General features: G+C 44.1%; 1 protein-coding gene across 1 annotated transcript in view; it reads left to right on the top strand.

Annotated features, from left to right (window-relative positions):
• The first annotated feature begins 1,327 nt into the window (after positions 1-1,327).
• Positions 1,328-15,104, top strand: part of CDH26 (cadherin 26) — a 48,659-nt gene continuing 34,882 nt past the window's right edge. Inside the window, exons 1-4 of the mRNA XM_052651276.1 lie at positions 1,328-1,414; positions 10,683-10,739; positions 13,534-13,635; positions 13,989-14,150. Coding sequence (XP_052507236.1) covers positions 1,328-1,414; positions 10,683-10,739; positions 13,534-13,635; positions 13,989-14,150 — 408 coding nt within the window. The remainder of the gene's footprint in view (positions 1,415-10,682; positions 10,740-13,533; positions 13,636-13,988; positions 14,151-15,104) is intronic.

The following is a 15,104-nucleotide window of genomic DNA, read 5'->3' as shown; positions in this document are numbered from 1 at the left end:
GCCCTCCCTTCTGCCCTCAATCTTTCTCAGCATCAGGGTCTTTTCAAATGAGTCAGCCCTTCGCATCAGGTGGCCAATAGATTTACATGGAATAAAAATATCCATCTTGAAAGTAAATGCAAGATTTATTTATTCAAAGTTGTAAATTTGATCATTATTATTCTGCTTCTTTAAAAAAATTATTTCTTTATTTTAATTGGAGGATGGATAATTACAATATTGTGATGGGTTTTGCCATACATCAGTATGAATTGGCCATAGGTATACATGTGTCCTGAACACTCCTCCCACCCTCCTCCCAACTCTATGTACAGGAAATATAGAAAGGTTTAAAAATTGCATTAGTTACTCCTTTTAGTAACAAACAACTTGGATTCAGATTATAAACAATTCAAATTAAAAAGTGCAGCAACCTGTCACAGAGCCATGAAAATACATTAAGACAAGGTAAAGATTATCTTTTATTTCACCTCTTGAAGAACTGTTTAGTGTTTTCAACAAGGTGATGTGATCACAGGTAATACGTTAAGGTAATGAGGACTAATGAGTGTTAGATCTTGTTTTCCACTTGTTCATTGCAGCCTGAAGTATTGGTATGTTAGAACCTCGACTTATCTTTTTTCCAGAATCCTAATGTAAAGACCCCAGGTCAGTACAGAGACCCTCCCACAGGGAGCCTCTTTCCCATCCCTCCTCCCTCTTTCTTTCATCTCAGAATCAAAAAGGCAGGTTCATCTAAACGTAAAGGAGATTTTGGTGAAGTCTATGAACCCCAGAGCCTCAAGAAATGATTGGGATAAAGATGGTTAATGCTTTGGAAGGTAAAATTCTACTTTTCTCTTTTTTTTTTTCATCTCTTAATAAAGTTATTCTTTTTTGGAGTCCTTTTCCAGTTCTTTGATTTCAAGCAATAGAGCCTATAAGGAAACGAGCATTAAAATACTCTGCTACAAGGAAGAGATCAGTAGGCATTCCACTGATTTTGGAAACAAAAACAAAGAAACCAAACCCCTATTTCCCCATAGACACTGGCTTCACCCTCCTCTGACTGAGCCCTGGTCTCCTGGGGTCAGATTCCTGGCATGACGCCTGCTGTGCGTGTCACTGGGGCAGTTTTATTTCCCCCACTCCCTTCCTGAGAATTCTGCCTGTGGTTAATGAGGCCAAAGGCTAAGCCTCAGCCTCCCATCCCACCCCTGATAAATACAAGAATGCTCGGGAGCAGGGAGGGGAAGAGTTGAGAGAGTGTCTGTGACAAGGTGACCAGACGGTGTTAGGAGAAGAGAGCCTGCTGGGAAGGACGGGCCCACAGCCGGGAGGACTTGCCATGCCCTCGGGCTGTGGGTGTGCACCAGGCGGCATGCGCTGCAGGGTTCACCCCGCGCTGCTGCTGCTCCTCGCGCTCCTGATGCTGGTGAGCAGGGACTGGTACCCACAACGTGGGGTTTACCTGCTGGGGACCAGGAGCTGACCGCACAGCTCCAGCTGGCTCTGCCTGTTCAAGGGTGGGGGAACGGGGCTGAGTGTGATGCCCTGCAGCTGCGGGCAGGGTGGGGGGGGGAGTCGGGGGGAGGGTGGGAGCTTTACTACTTTCTTTAGGGAAAGAAGAGGGGTTCCAGAATTAACACCAAGGAGGGATTTGGCAGAGTAGTGGGAACAGGCTAAGACTGGTTTATATAGGATACATACGTTTAGATTTGTATCAATGCGTTTCCTAAGGACATTTCTTTTCACTTTACATAAGACTGAAAAAAATCTCAATTGTGTATGTCGAAGAGGGTTTGAGCAAACCCATGGGGGTGGGAGGGCTAAATCCCCCTGCCTCCCCACCCCCTGCCCCTCACCAGTTGCCATGGCTCAACTCGGAAACAAACAGTAGAATCAAGATGGAAATGTCTGGACTTGTTGCTTGTACTTACCGTGGACGGAGTTTAGGCTGCATCTGCCTGTGGGGCATGGCCGCTCCGCTTAGCCCACTTTCCTCAGACAGAGAGGGAGAGCCATGGGGCTCTGGCACTGCTCCTGGGTTCTCCCTTATAAACCCGGCCAGGGCAGAGGCAGGAGGCCCTGCAGCGGGTGGGGGTCAGGATGGTGGGTCTGCACTGCACCATAACCTGGCTTGGCACCTGGGCTGTTGCTTGGCCCTGGTCCTCACCTTGGTTCAAGCTTGACTCTTCTCAGATGCTGCGAGAGTCCCAGAGCCCAGAGGCCACTCACCTCTGGATTCAGCAGAGCTGATCTGGGGATGCAGCCTGGGCATCTGGGTTTTCAAGGCTCTACCTTCATCTTGTTAAGCCTCATTGCCTCCATCTGAAAATGGAGCTACTGCAGGCACTTACTTGACCTGGGTGGCTGTGGGAGTCAATGAGGAAATGCAGAGGATCTTTTCTTGCTGTTTTCCGCGCCCTGACGGGACGGTTTTTCTCTTCACTCAGTGCCTGCGCTGCTACTGTTGGTGGGCCACTCGTTCCGGGCCAGGTGCTTTCATAAGTGCTGGGTATTACTGTAAACAGAAGAGGAAACAAAAAGTCCCTAGTTGTCTGGCCAGCTCTGCTTCTGAAATTCGATGCCCTGTTCGCCACCCTTTGCTTTTTTTTTGTTTAATTTTAAAATCTTTAATTCTTACATGTGTTCCCAAACATGGACCCCCCTCCCACCTCCCTCCCCACAACATCTCTGTGGGTCATCCCCATGCACCAGCCCCAAAATGTTCAGAAATTTTTCTTGGCTACTTTAAAAAAAGTTTCAATTGGAGTATAGTTGCTTTACAGTGTTGCTACTTTCTGCTATATGGCAAAGAGAAAGAGCTAAATGTATACATTTAGGGGGGCATTTCATTCCTGTTCAGGTCACCACTGAGCACTGAGCAGAGTTCTCTGTGCCACCCAGTAAGTTCTCTTTAATTATCTATTTTATACATAGTAGGAGAAGGCAATGGCACCCCATTCCAGTACTCTTGCCTGGAAAATCCCATGGACAGAGGAGCCTGGTGGGCTGCAGTCCATGGGGTGGCTAAGAGTCAGGCACGACTGAGCGACTTCACTTTTACTTTTCACTTTCATGCATTGGAGAAGGAAATGGCAACCCACTCCAGTGTTCTTGCCTGGAGAATCCCAGGGACGGGGGAGCCTGGTGGGCTGCTGTCTGTGGGGCCGCACAGAGTCAGACATGACTGAAGCGACAGCAGTAGTAGTAGTGTGTGGATGTCAACCCCAGTCTCCCAATTCATCCCACCTCACACTTCTCCCCTTGGTGTCCATACATTTGTTCACTATGTCTCTGTCTCTATCTCTGCTTTGCAAATAGGTTCATCTGTACCATTTTTCTAGATTCCACATACATGCATAATATATGATATTTGTTTTTTTCTTTCTGACCACTCCTAGTAGAATTCTGTTTCAGTAGCCCACATTAGCCTGGATTTGGATATGTCACAAATCAAACCTTGTTCCCATCTTTCTCTTACTCTTGCTCTTACCCCTAACTGGACTCATTAGAAAACAGAGCTGTCTGTTTCTCATTTCTGCGTGTTAGCACAGAGCCCAGGCAGGTTAATTCATGACTGAGGGTGTGGTGGGTGGGGTGGGCAGTGGGCAGCAGGGCTGGACTGTGTGTAGCAATTCAGTGTTTGGTGGAAGCAACTATATATAGATTCCGGGGATCAAGGCCGAGGGAGATAATGGGATAAACAAGTGTTCCGTGGTTTTGAGCAATCTGCACTCTGGACCCTCAATTGGAGAAGACCTTTGTGTCCAAGAGGTGCCCAACTTTTTGCTGAATTGGCTATAAGTAACCTATTCGTTTTGGCACCTACCTTCTCCCACCTACACTGACTTTTAACCACTGACGATATGCAAATAAGGCACCCACTATCCCTCCCTTGACCTCCAGATTTAAAACTGGTACCCATTCTGCTGAAGAGCTGAGATATCTACAACAGTGTTCTCCCCAAATCTCCACCTTCACGTTGTCATCCTGACATGAAGCAAAGAACAAAGTTGCAACTCTGCTGCGAGTCTTTGTTCCAAATCTAACAACAAGCCGCAGAAGCAGGGTCCTATCCCCCTCTTTGCCATTTCCAGCCCTGAGAGCTTGCACACCCTCGGCTTTGGGCTGGAGCAGCTTCTAGAACCTGAGAGGAGGGAGGGTTTGAGAATGAAGTTAGTGAACAATGTCTGTTAGGGTTGGTAGGTTGTTGTTGCTATTTAATCTGGGAAATTCTGAGTTGAGTTATTGTTAAAAAGTCTGTTAGCCTGTATGATCTGCCCGATTAATTCACTCAAACCCCTCATTCAAGAACAAGAGTCAGTGGATTGCAAGACATGAGGAATTGTGTGGTCAGAGGTGATGCTGAGCCCTCAGCAGAGACTGGGTGGCCAGGCTCTGTCCTAAGAATTCTGGGAACCCTGTTTGCTGCTGCCCCATGCTGAATTTGCACTTGTAAAGGATCAGCCAAGCTTCTGTATGCAGAGACTGTTTGGACTGCATGCATACTCGTCTCCAAGGGCTGCCATAACAAAGGACAAACTGGCGGCTTAAAGCAACTTAAATGTACAGCATGGTGGCTCTAGTTCATAAGACCATATGCATATATAAAATTCATTAACAGAGTAGAATGTAGAAGTTCTCATCACAAGAAAAAATATCTGTTACTATAAATGGTGACAGATATTAAGTCGACTTATTGTGATGTGGCTCAGATGGTAAAGAATCTGCCTGCAAAGGAGCAGACCTGGGTTTCATTCCTCCTGGAGAAGGGAATGGCCACCCACTCCAGTATTCTTGCCTGGAGAATCCCACAGACAGAGGAGGCCGGTGGGATACAGTCCATGGGGTCTCAAAGAGTCAGACACGACTGAGTAACTAACACTTTCACTACCTTTCAATGTGATGATCATTTCGAAATGCATACGAATATGGATTGAATCATGGTACTGTTTTCATGAAAGGAATATAACGGTGTATGTCATTATACCTCAGTAAAAAAGTTGTTCTTGAATTCAAATTTGCTGTCAACAGTGAAATATTTGCAGGAAACAATTGTTTCCATATTGCCTTCTTAGTTCTTTCAGTTCAGTTCAGTTCAGTCGCTCAGTCGTGTCCGACTCTTTGCAACTCCATGAATTGCAGCACGCCAGGCCTCCCTGTCCATCACCATCTCCTGGAGTTCACCCAGACTCACGTCCACTGAGTCAGTGATGCCATCCAGCCATCTCATCCTCGGTCGTCCCCTTCTCCTCCTGCCCCCTATCCCTCCCAGCATCAGAGTCTTTTCCAATGAGTCAACTCTTCCCATGAGGTGGCCAAAGTACTGGAGTTTCAGCTTCAGCATCATTCCCTCCAAAGAAATCCCAGGGTTGATCTCCTTCAGAATGGACTGGTTGGATCTCCTTGCTGTCCAAGGGACTCTCAAGAGTCTTCTCCAACACCACAGTTCAAAAGCATCAATTCTTCAGCACTCAGCCTTCTTCACAGTCCAACTCTCACATCCATACATGACCACAGGAAAAACCATAGCCTTGACTAGACAGACCTTAGTCAGCAAAGTAATGTCTCTGCTTTTGAATATACTATCTAGGTTCTTCTATAAATACAAAGCCTTTATTTACTCAGATAACTTCTTCCCTGAGGCAGCCACGGCTACTCAGCCAGGCCAGCACAATGCCCGTGACATTCCCTCAAGTCCAGCAGCAACTTTCAAGCGATAGGCAGGTTGGATCTTGCAATGACTGCCCACCTGCCACACTCCCATGAAACAGTCAGGTGGACACTGTAGCTGGAGACATACTTTGAGAACATTTTTCTCCCCCACTGAATTATAGGAAGCATTATGGAAATCATTTGAACGGCATCCTGTTTGGACAAACAGCCTAAAATTGTCAAGGATGGGAAATATAATAAGCATACTTAACAAGATCATTTTGGCAAATGTAACCGTTTTCCAGTCTCTCTGCCTTACCCAGACGAGATGATGCAAGTTAATTCTAAGCTGCGCACCAGAGAAGTAATACATGTGTACATTCAGGATGTGAAATTTCAGGCATCTCTGGGTGAAGAAATACACTATCTCAGGCCTCTTCCAGCTCTCCAGCTACTTCCACGTGACTGTCGGCTGTGCCCTTATGTGTCATCCTAGGAAAATGAACCTAGAGCTTTCTGATTGAAAGGACCTTAAAGATACCTTGCTTCACATGCTCGCCCACAGAAGGGGAAACTGAGGCCAGAGAGGATACAAAACCTTACGGTATTCTTTGTTCATGACCTGGGCCACCTGGAAATACACCTGTTTTAGAAATGGGATGAATTTTTTCATGCTGTCCCAGGACTGCAATTTTCTACTTGTTAAAACTACACACCTGGTTGTGTTAGTTGCTCAGTTGTGTCTGACTCTTTGTGATCCCATGGATTGTAGCCCGCCAGGCTCCTCTATCCATAGACAGAGGCAAGAATACTGGAATGTGTAACCATTCCCTTCTCCAGGAGATCTTCCTGACACAGGGAATGAGCCCAGGTCTCCCACACTGAAGACAGATTAATTACCCTCTGAGCCACCAGGGAAGCTTCACGCACCTGGTTGGACCCTTCATTTAAAATTAGTTACATTAATCAAGAAGCAGTTAGTGAATAAATCAATATTTGATATTTTGGAATGAAAGGAGTTAAAAAAAAAAACTTTGCCTTTAGGAAAAAAAGACAGAAATAGAGTCTATGGCAGGAAACAAATATTATGGTTACATTTGACGTTAACAAAACCAGATGATGCAATATCATCCCCACCCACCAGGAGGGTGGCCAACCACAAGAAGGGAAGATCTGAAGGATATTTCTTCATGCGCTATGACACCGTTATCTAATACACAGTCCTTTATGCTGTGACAAGCTGTTGGCTAAGGTTACATCTTTACAGGTGGGGGCAGGGACGTGACCACAGTGAAGGTTGTTGGGCAGGATCTAGGTGGGCTGGTGATGGCTCACCCTGTCCCCAGGAGATTTTAGGTATAAATCCTAGAGTGCTGCTGTGCTGTGCTGTGCTAAGGCACTTAAGTTGTGTCTAACTCCTTTTGACCCTATGGGCTGTAGCCCGCCAGGCTCCTCTGTCTGTGGGACTCTCCAGGCAAAAATACTGGAGTGGGTTGCCAGGCCCTCCTCCAGGGGATCTTCCTGATCCAGGGATCGAACCTGCATCTCTTATGTCTCCTGTATTGGCAGGCAGGTTTTTTACAACTTGGGAAGCCTCATAAATCCTAGAGTAGCAGTTATCAAGCCTCTTACTCTCAGGATGCCTTTCCACTTGTAAACTTTAGGCAGAACCCAAAGAGTTATTGTTTATGTGGTTATATCTACTGGTGCTCCCCATAATAGAAATTAACACTGATTTTTTTTTTTTTGAATACACTATACAGCTTGTGGGATTCTAGTTCCCTGCCCAGGGATCAAACCCAGGCCTCTTGCAGTAGAAGCACAGAGTCCTAATCACTGGACCACCAGGGAATTTCCAAGACTGGGAAATTTTAAATGTACTTCTCAATTCATTAAAGATACTGATTAAAATAGACAACTAACAAGGGCCTACTGCATAGCACAGGGAAAATATTCAATACCTTATAATAATCTATAATGGAAGAGAATGTAAAAAAGAATATATATATATGACTAAGTCATTTTACTGTACACCTGAAACTGATGCATTGTAAATCAATTATATTTCAAAATTTTTTTAATAAAAATAAATTTTTAAAAAGGTGTTTGGAATTAGCAGATAGAAGCTACTATATATAAAATATTAACAGATAAACAAAAACTTACTGTCTAGCACAGGGAACTATATTCAACATCCTAATAAACCATAATGGAAAAGAATATGAAAAAGAATATATAGATATATATATAACTGAATCATTTTGCTATACAGCAAAAACACAAATTTGTAAAGAGATAATAATAAATCCATTACAAACTAATATAAACCAAACATCTATGAAAAATTAATGTATTTTCCACATTTCCATTCAGTGTGAAGAATGGTACAATTTCATATTTTTGCAAATCTCTTGGCTGTCTGGCTTAAAAGCAGATACCTGGACTCTCCTCTGTGATTCTGAACTCAGTCTGTTGTAAATGCTGTTTGCTTCAAGTATATGAAGCAATTCTTATGGAAAGGGAGGAATATTTTTATAGCCTGGAACTGTCGGTACTCTTTTTGATGTCATGCCAGAATTTGACAAGTAGTCCATTTTTAACAGTCACTTGCCATGTGGAGCCTGAAAGCATGTTAATAAATTTCATTACTCTGTTCTATGAAAACCATTGGAGTCTCTTGAATTTTGAATAACTCCCACCTGTGTGTTATTTTGGACTGTGATATCTTAATCAGTAGGAAACTCTTTGCCCACTGAGCTATGCAGTTCTTCCACATGTTGACATATTTCATTCTAAAAAATCAAAAAGTCACATTCATTAATCTGTCCACCGATATCAGCAGAAAAATCTTTATGTGTTGGGAAGCTGTCAAGCTCAAGTTTTCCAAAGTTCTATTTTTTTGCTTGAAAGCTTAAAATTTATCATCGGCAACATGACACCGTCCATTGTTTTTCTTGAAATGATGGGCTGACTGTTTATTATCAAAGACCTGTCGATCAAGTAATCATTCCTGAACAGCCACGGTTGGTCAGTCATTCTTTTGGGGAAAATGCTGCTTCATTAAAAAAAAAAAAAAATTGTGGCCTGTTTAGCTGTCAACTCTGACAATCACACACGTGCTTTTCTCTGAGACAAACCTTCTACACGGATGGGCAGCACTGGGTTCATACCTCCACCTAGACACGCAGAGTGTCTAAAAGACACACGCGCAGGAGGGGCATGGGGTATAATTAACAGTATTTCCTGCCACACCCCTTCTCATTTCAACAACGAGGTGCATTTATCAATCATATCATTCTTAACGGAGACTGGCCCTTTTTCCGCTTCCTTCATTTCTCCCTTCCTCCTTCTCTCCTTCCCTCCCTCCCTCCCACCTTCCCTTATTCGTCCCTCCTTTCCTCTTTCCTGCCTGTACGTGGTAAGGAAGCATGCGAGACCATCAGAGGAGTTTGTGTCATGGTCTCCAATGGTCCTAAGGCACCAGCATTGTTAAATATAAATTTATTTATTTTAATTGGAGGGTAATTACTTTACAATATTTTTATCACCAATATTTGCTACCATCAGTGCACATGTCACACAGAGTAATAGACGAGTAGTGTCTTCAATTATTATAAATGTGTTTGGCCTTGTGGAGTCTCTGATAAGGTCAGGGACCCCGGTGAAACAAACTGAAAACTGTCCTCCAGAGAAATTTTCTATATGTATAGTCTATAACCACAGCATCACTGTGTATGTGTGATAACAAACAACTGGAAGTAACGTAAATGGCCATCATTGGAGAATGATAAATTGTCCCCTTTTCATATAGTTAAAAGTTATGCGGTAGTGAAAATGAAGGAGGTAGAAATATGAGTGTCAGTGCACATGCACACATACATGCACACATACACACAAACATACAGGCACACGTGTTTTGTGTTGGTTTGACATGCATTGCATAGCTTGTCTCTTTCAAGTTCAGCACTCTTACTGTTCATGTGTGGAGATTTTTCCAGAGGGGGACTGTTGTTTAAAAAATGATAAAATAATTATCAAGTCTTCCCAGATGGGAAGGAACCTGCCTGCCAACAGAGGAGACATAAGAGACAGGGGTTCGGCATCTGGGTTGGGAAGATCTCTTGGAGGAGGGCATGGCAACTCACTCCAGTATTCTTGAATCCATGGACAGAGGAGCCTGGTGGACTACATTCTATAGTGTCACAAAGAGCTGGACACAACTGACGCAACTTAGCATAGCATATCGTAATTATCGATGAAAATCATTATGTAACTGTAAAGTACCAAATCCCTTAGTTTTGTTATTTTATGATAAAGTCTAAAAATAAGGGATAAGTCTACGAATAAGGGAAAAATAAAAAACCTACATAAAAGTCCACTTGAATCCCACCACAAATTAACATTTGGTGCTATTTTACATGTGCACATATAAATACACTTGGCTCACCCTGAACAGACAGTTGGACTTCCCACTTACTGTGTTATGCTCACATAACAGTAGCAGGTAGGGCTTTAAATGTCCCTACCATTGGTAACACTAGATCAGAATTTTCTGGTTACTTCTCTTACAGTCACAGAAGGAAAATGGCAATTTTGAATTGAGATGTCAAGAGCAAGAAATTAGTTATCAAAACCAAAAGCAGTTCCTTTTTTTCTCTGCTCTAATTCTAGAAGATTTGTGTGACTTCGGGCAGGGTCTACCTGGTTCTGCTAAGTACTGCTGCTGCTGCTGCTAAGTCGCTTCAGTCATGTCTGACTCTGTGCGACCCCATAGACAGCAGCCCACCAGGCTCCCCCATCCCTGGGATTCTCCAGGCAAGAACACTGGAGTGGGTTGCCATTTCCTTCTCCAATGCATGAAAGTGAAAAGTGAAAGTGAATTCACTCAGTCGTGTCCGACTCTTCGCGATCCCATGGACTGCAGCCCACCAGGCTCCTCCGCCCATGGGATTTTCTGGGCAAGAGTACTGGAGTGGGGTGCCAGTGCCTTCTCCATCTGCTAAGTACACTCCCTGCTAATTAATGTCATTTTTATTTTTAAGGTCAGCACTGTCAACAGCACCCGACAAGAAAACGATGATCTTACTAATCAAACAAAGGTGGGGTTTGGAATTCAGTTTTTCAATAAACCAAGTGAGATTGTACTTTACTTAGAGGCTGCCTTGCAACTTTGAGTTTTTTAGTGCCCTGTCAATATTCAGTTGCCACAAAATAGATGAGTAACTAGGTGTGACCTTTTAGAATCTTGAAGGACTGTGGAGACTTGCAGAGGATGCCTTTATGTCTAATTAAAAGAGGAGCAATCTGTGAAAGTCAGAAGTTGAGTATACGGTCCTGGCCCCAGGGTCGCCCACACTCCTTTCCACCTTAGGGAGCTGGAGGAAGCAGACCTGCTGTCTTCCAGTATGTGGGTGCAGGCCAGTGCAGGGGACACTGTCGCCACCACCACTTTGAGGTTTCACCACATCACCATCCACCTTGTGATGGTTTCCTTCCTGTAGCTCCTGTGATCAACTCACTGTCTAATTCAGCTATTTTTTAGGAGCACATCTTCTGAATAAAAATGAACGTGGCTAGATACCAACTATACTTATATTGGGTTGGTCAAAAAGTTCATTCAGGCTTTTCCATTAGCATCTTATGGACCTGAGTGAACTTTTCGGCCAACCAAAATAATAAATATATGCTAACAGAGTCTGAGCGAACTCCGGGAGTTGGTGATGGATAGGGAGGCCTGGTGTGCTGCGACTCATGGGGTCGCAAAGAGTCGGACACGACTGAGCGACGGAACTGAACTGAACTGAACAGTAAAACTGGAAAAAGTAGGTTTTCATTCCAATCCTAAAGAAGGGCAATGCCAAAGAGTGTTCAAACTACTGCACAATTGCACTCAGTTCACATGCTGGCAAAGTAACGCTCAAAATCCTCCAAGCCAGACTTCAATAGTACGTGAACCGAGACCTTCCAGATGTTCAAGCTGGATTTAGAAAAGGCAGAGGAACCAGAGATCAAATTGCCAGCACCTGTTGGATCATACAAAAAGCAAGAGAGTTCCAGAAAGACATCTAATTCTGCTTCATTGACTACACTAAAGCCTTTGACTGTGTGGATCACAACAAACTGTGGAAAATTCTGAAAGAGATGGGAATACCAGACCACCTGACCTGCCTTCTGAGAAACCTGTATGCAGGTCAAGAAGCAACAGTTAGAACCAGACATGGAACAACGGACTGGTTCCAAACTGGGAAAGGAGTACGTCAAGGCTGTATATTGTCACCCTGCTTATTTAACTTATATGCAGAGTGTCTCATGCAAAATGCCTGGCTGGATGAAGTACAAGCTGGAATCAAGATTGCTGGGAGAAATATCAATAATTTAAGATATGCAGATGACACTACCCTGATGGCAGAAAGTGAAGAGGAACTGAAGAGCCTCTTATGAGAGTGAAAGAGGATAGTGAAAAAGTTGGCTTAAAACTCAACATTCAAAAAATGAAGATCATGGCATCTGGCCACACCACTTCATGGCAAAAAGATGGGGAAACAATAGAAACAGTGACACACTTTATTTTCTTGGGTTCCAAAATCACTGCAGACAGTGACTGCAACCATGAAATTAAAAGATGCTTGCTCCTTAGAAGAAAATCTATGACAAACCTAGACAGCATATTAAAAAGCAGAGATATTACTTTGCTGACAGAGGTCTGTATAGTCAAAACTATGGTTTTGCTAGTAGTCATGTTATAGATGTGAAAGCTGTACCATAAAGAAGGCTGAACGTTGAGGAATTAATGCTTTTGAACTGTAGTGTTGGAGAAGACTCTTGAGAGTCCCTTGGACTGCAAGGAGATCAAACCAGTCAATCCTAAAGGAAATCAATCCTGAATATTCATTAGAAGGAATGATGCTGAAGCTGAAGCTCCAATAGTTAGGCCACCTGATGCAAAGAGCTGACTCATTGGAAAAGACCCTGATGCTGGGAAAGATGGAAGGCAGGAGGAAAAGGCGACAACAGAGGATGAGATGGTTGGATGGTATTGCTGACTCAATGGACATGAGTTTGGGCAGGCTCTGAGAGATGGTGGGGGACAGGGAAGCCTGGTGTGCTGCAGTCCATGGGGTCGCAAGGAGTCGGACTCAACTGAGCAACTGAAGAACAACAGTAAAATAGATGTAAAACAAATAAAACCCCACTGTTCAATTCTATCTATCTTCTTTTGCCCAACAAATCTCTGACCCTCATGTTCGGGTCTAAGTCTCAGTCTCTGTCACAAGGCAGGTGAGTAGACAGAGACGCATTGCAGACCCCACAGCACTGAATGGAGGCTTTCTCAACCAAGGGTTTCAGAAACAGGGAGAGAAGAATGTGTGTTTGTCACTCAGTCATGTCCGCCTCTTGCAACCCCATGACCTGTTGCCTGCCGGGCTCTTCTGTCCATGGGATTCTCCAGGCAAGAATACTGGAGTAGGTTGCCATTCCCTTCTCCAGGGGATCTTCTCCACCCAGGGATCTAAGCAGATCTCCTGCATAGCAGATTCTTTACTGTCTGAGCCACAAGGGAAGCCCAGAGAGAGGAATAGAGAGGGGGTAATTTTCTTATTGATCTCGCTACTCTGTGCATGTCAAGTTTAGACGTCAGCACACACTAGACAATGATCTTTAGCATTGTCTCCATAGCCCCTGAAACATCTCAGGAGCCACATATGTATGTGAAATCCCCGGGCGTCACATGGCCCACAGTTTAGTACCGACTCTGTAGTTGTAAAGAGAATGGATTTTTAGGCATTGGAGGTTGTTGTGAGGATGAGAAAGGGAAGGCATGTCAATCACTGTGCCCTACCCCCAGCCCCTCACCAACATCCTCCCCCTCATTGCAGTCTCTGTGATCCCCAGGGAGACAGCCGGCTTCTACGGCGATCCAAGAGAAGATGGGTTATTACCACCTTGGAGCTGGAGGAGGAAGACCCAGGACCCTTCCCCAAATTTGTGGGTGAGGTAAGGCAGCTGCTGTCGGGAAAGGCCCATCACCCTGTCCAATTCAACACGTCGCTGTTGGCAGGAGGCTAAGATGCCAGGCAGAGAAGTGGTAGGAGGCATGGGTGTCATGGGAGGAGAGGACCCCTATGAGATTCTTCCAATAAGGATGGACATTTATGCTGTTTCCCATTCTTCACTATTACAAACCAAACTGCTGCTGTATTCCTTGTTCCTGCATCTTTCCCTACTTGTTTATTTCTTTAGGATAAATTCTCAAAACTATAACTTAAAACTGCCTTTAAATATTAGCCTAGATATTTGATAGGTACTCTCACCCTGTTTGTTTCCCCTCTCCTTTTTTTCCCTTCCAGCTGTTCAATAATATGTCCGCTAACATGGAAATAATATATTTAATCAGAGGACCTGGTGTGGATGAATATCCAGAGATTGGTTTGTTTTCTATAGAAGATAATGTGAATGGGAAAATATATGTTCACCGCCCTGTTGATCGAGAGAAAACACCGTTTTTTAAGGTACCTAAAATGTGATGCATTCTAAACTTGGGCTTCTCTGGTGGCTTAGACGGAAAAGAATTTGCCTGCAATGCAAGAGACCCTGGTTTGATCCCTGTCTCGGAAAGATCCTCTGGAGAAGGAAATGGCAACCCACTCCAGTATTTTTGCCTGGAGAATCCTGTGAACAGAGGAGCCTGGTGGACTATGGTCCATAGCGTCACAAGGAGTCAAACATGACCGAGTGACTAAGCACATAAGCTAAGATTTACTGCAAAGATTGTGCAGAAATGTTGTATTTGGCAAGCATTCTGTAAGCTGGCTGTGTGCCAGGCTCTGGGAGCTTGACATCTTATAAACTGTGACGTGCTTTAGATATGTGCCTGGGACCTAGAGGTTAATTTTGTAATCTCTTCGAATTCTGGACTTTGGCTTTGTCATAACTTCTCTAATCTGTGAATTGATGCAGGTTTCCCTTCTAACAACTGATATGCTGATATGATCAGGATATTTGAAAGTGTTTGGGTATAGAGCTATGGAATGTTTATAAAATGGGCTGATGTAGTTTTTGGTGAGTCACAGATGACGTCTATGGAGAGAGGCTGCAAATGGACTCCACGGATGCGTAGTAACCTGATGAAGGAGGAATTATAGCCGTGGCGATGGTTTGTTCCTATGAGTCTAGGTGTTCTTTCTGATTTATCACCCCAGTAATGTGGTCTGCGCTTCCCAGGTGGTATAGGATCCACCTGCCAATGCAGAGGCCTCAGGGTTTGATCCCTAAATTGGGAAGATCCCCTGGAGGACGAAATGGCAACCCACTCCAGCATTCTTACCTGGGAAATTCCATGGACAGAGTAGCCTGGCAGGCTGTCTATGGGGTCACAAATAGTGGGACATGACTGAGCAACTGCACACATACCATGGTCTGCCATGAGGCTGAAATTCAAGTTCAAAACTGTAAAGGAAACTTGA

Source organism: Budorcas taxicolor, chromosome 13 (genome assembly GCF_023091745.1).
Source record: "Budorcas taxicolor isolate Tak-1 chromosome 13, Takin1.1, whole genome shotgun sequence".
NCBI classification, from domain to species: Eukaryota; Metazoa; Chordata; class Mammalia; order Artiodactyla; family Bovidae; genus Budorcas; species Budorcas taxicolor.
The sequence above is the reverse complement of the archived record's forward strand: the minus strand, read 5'-3'. Positions and strand labels throughout refer to the sequence as shown.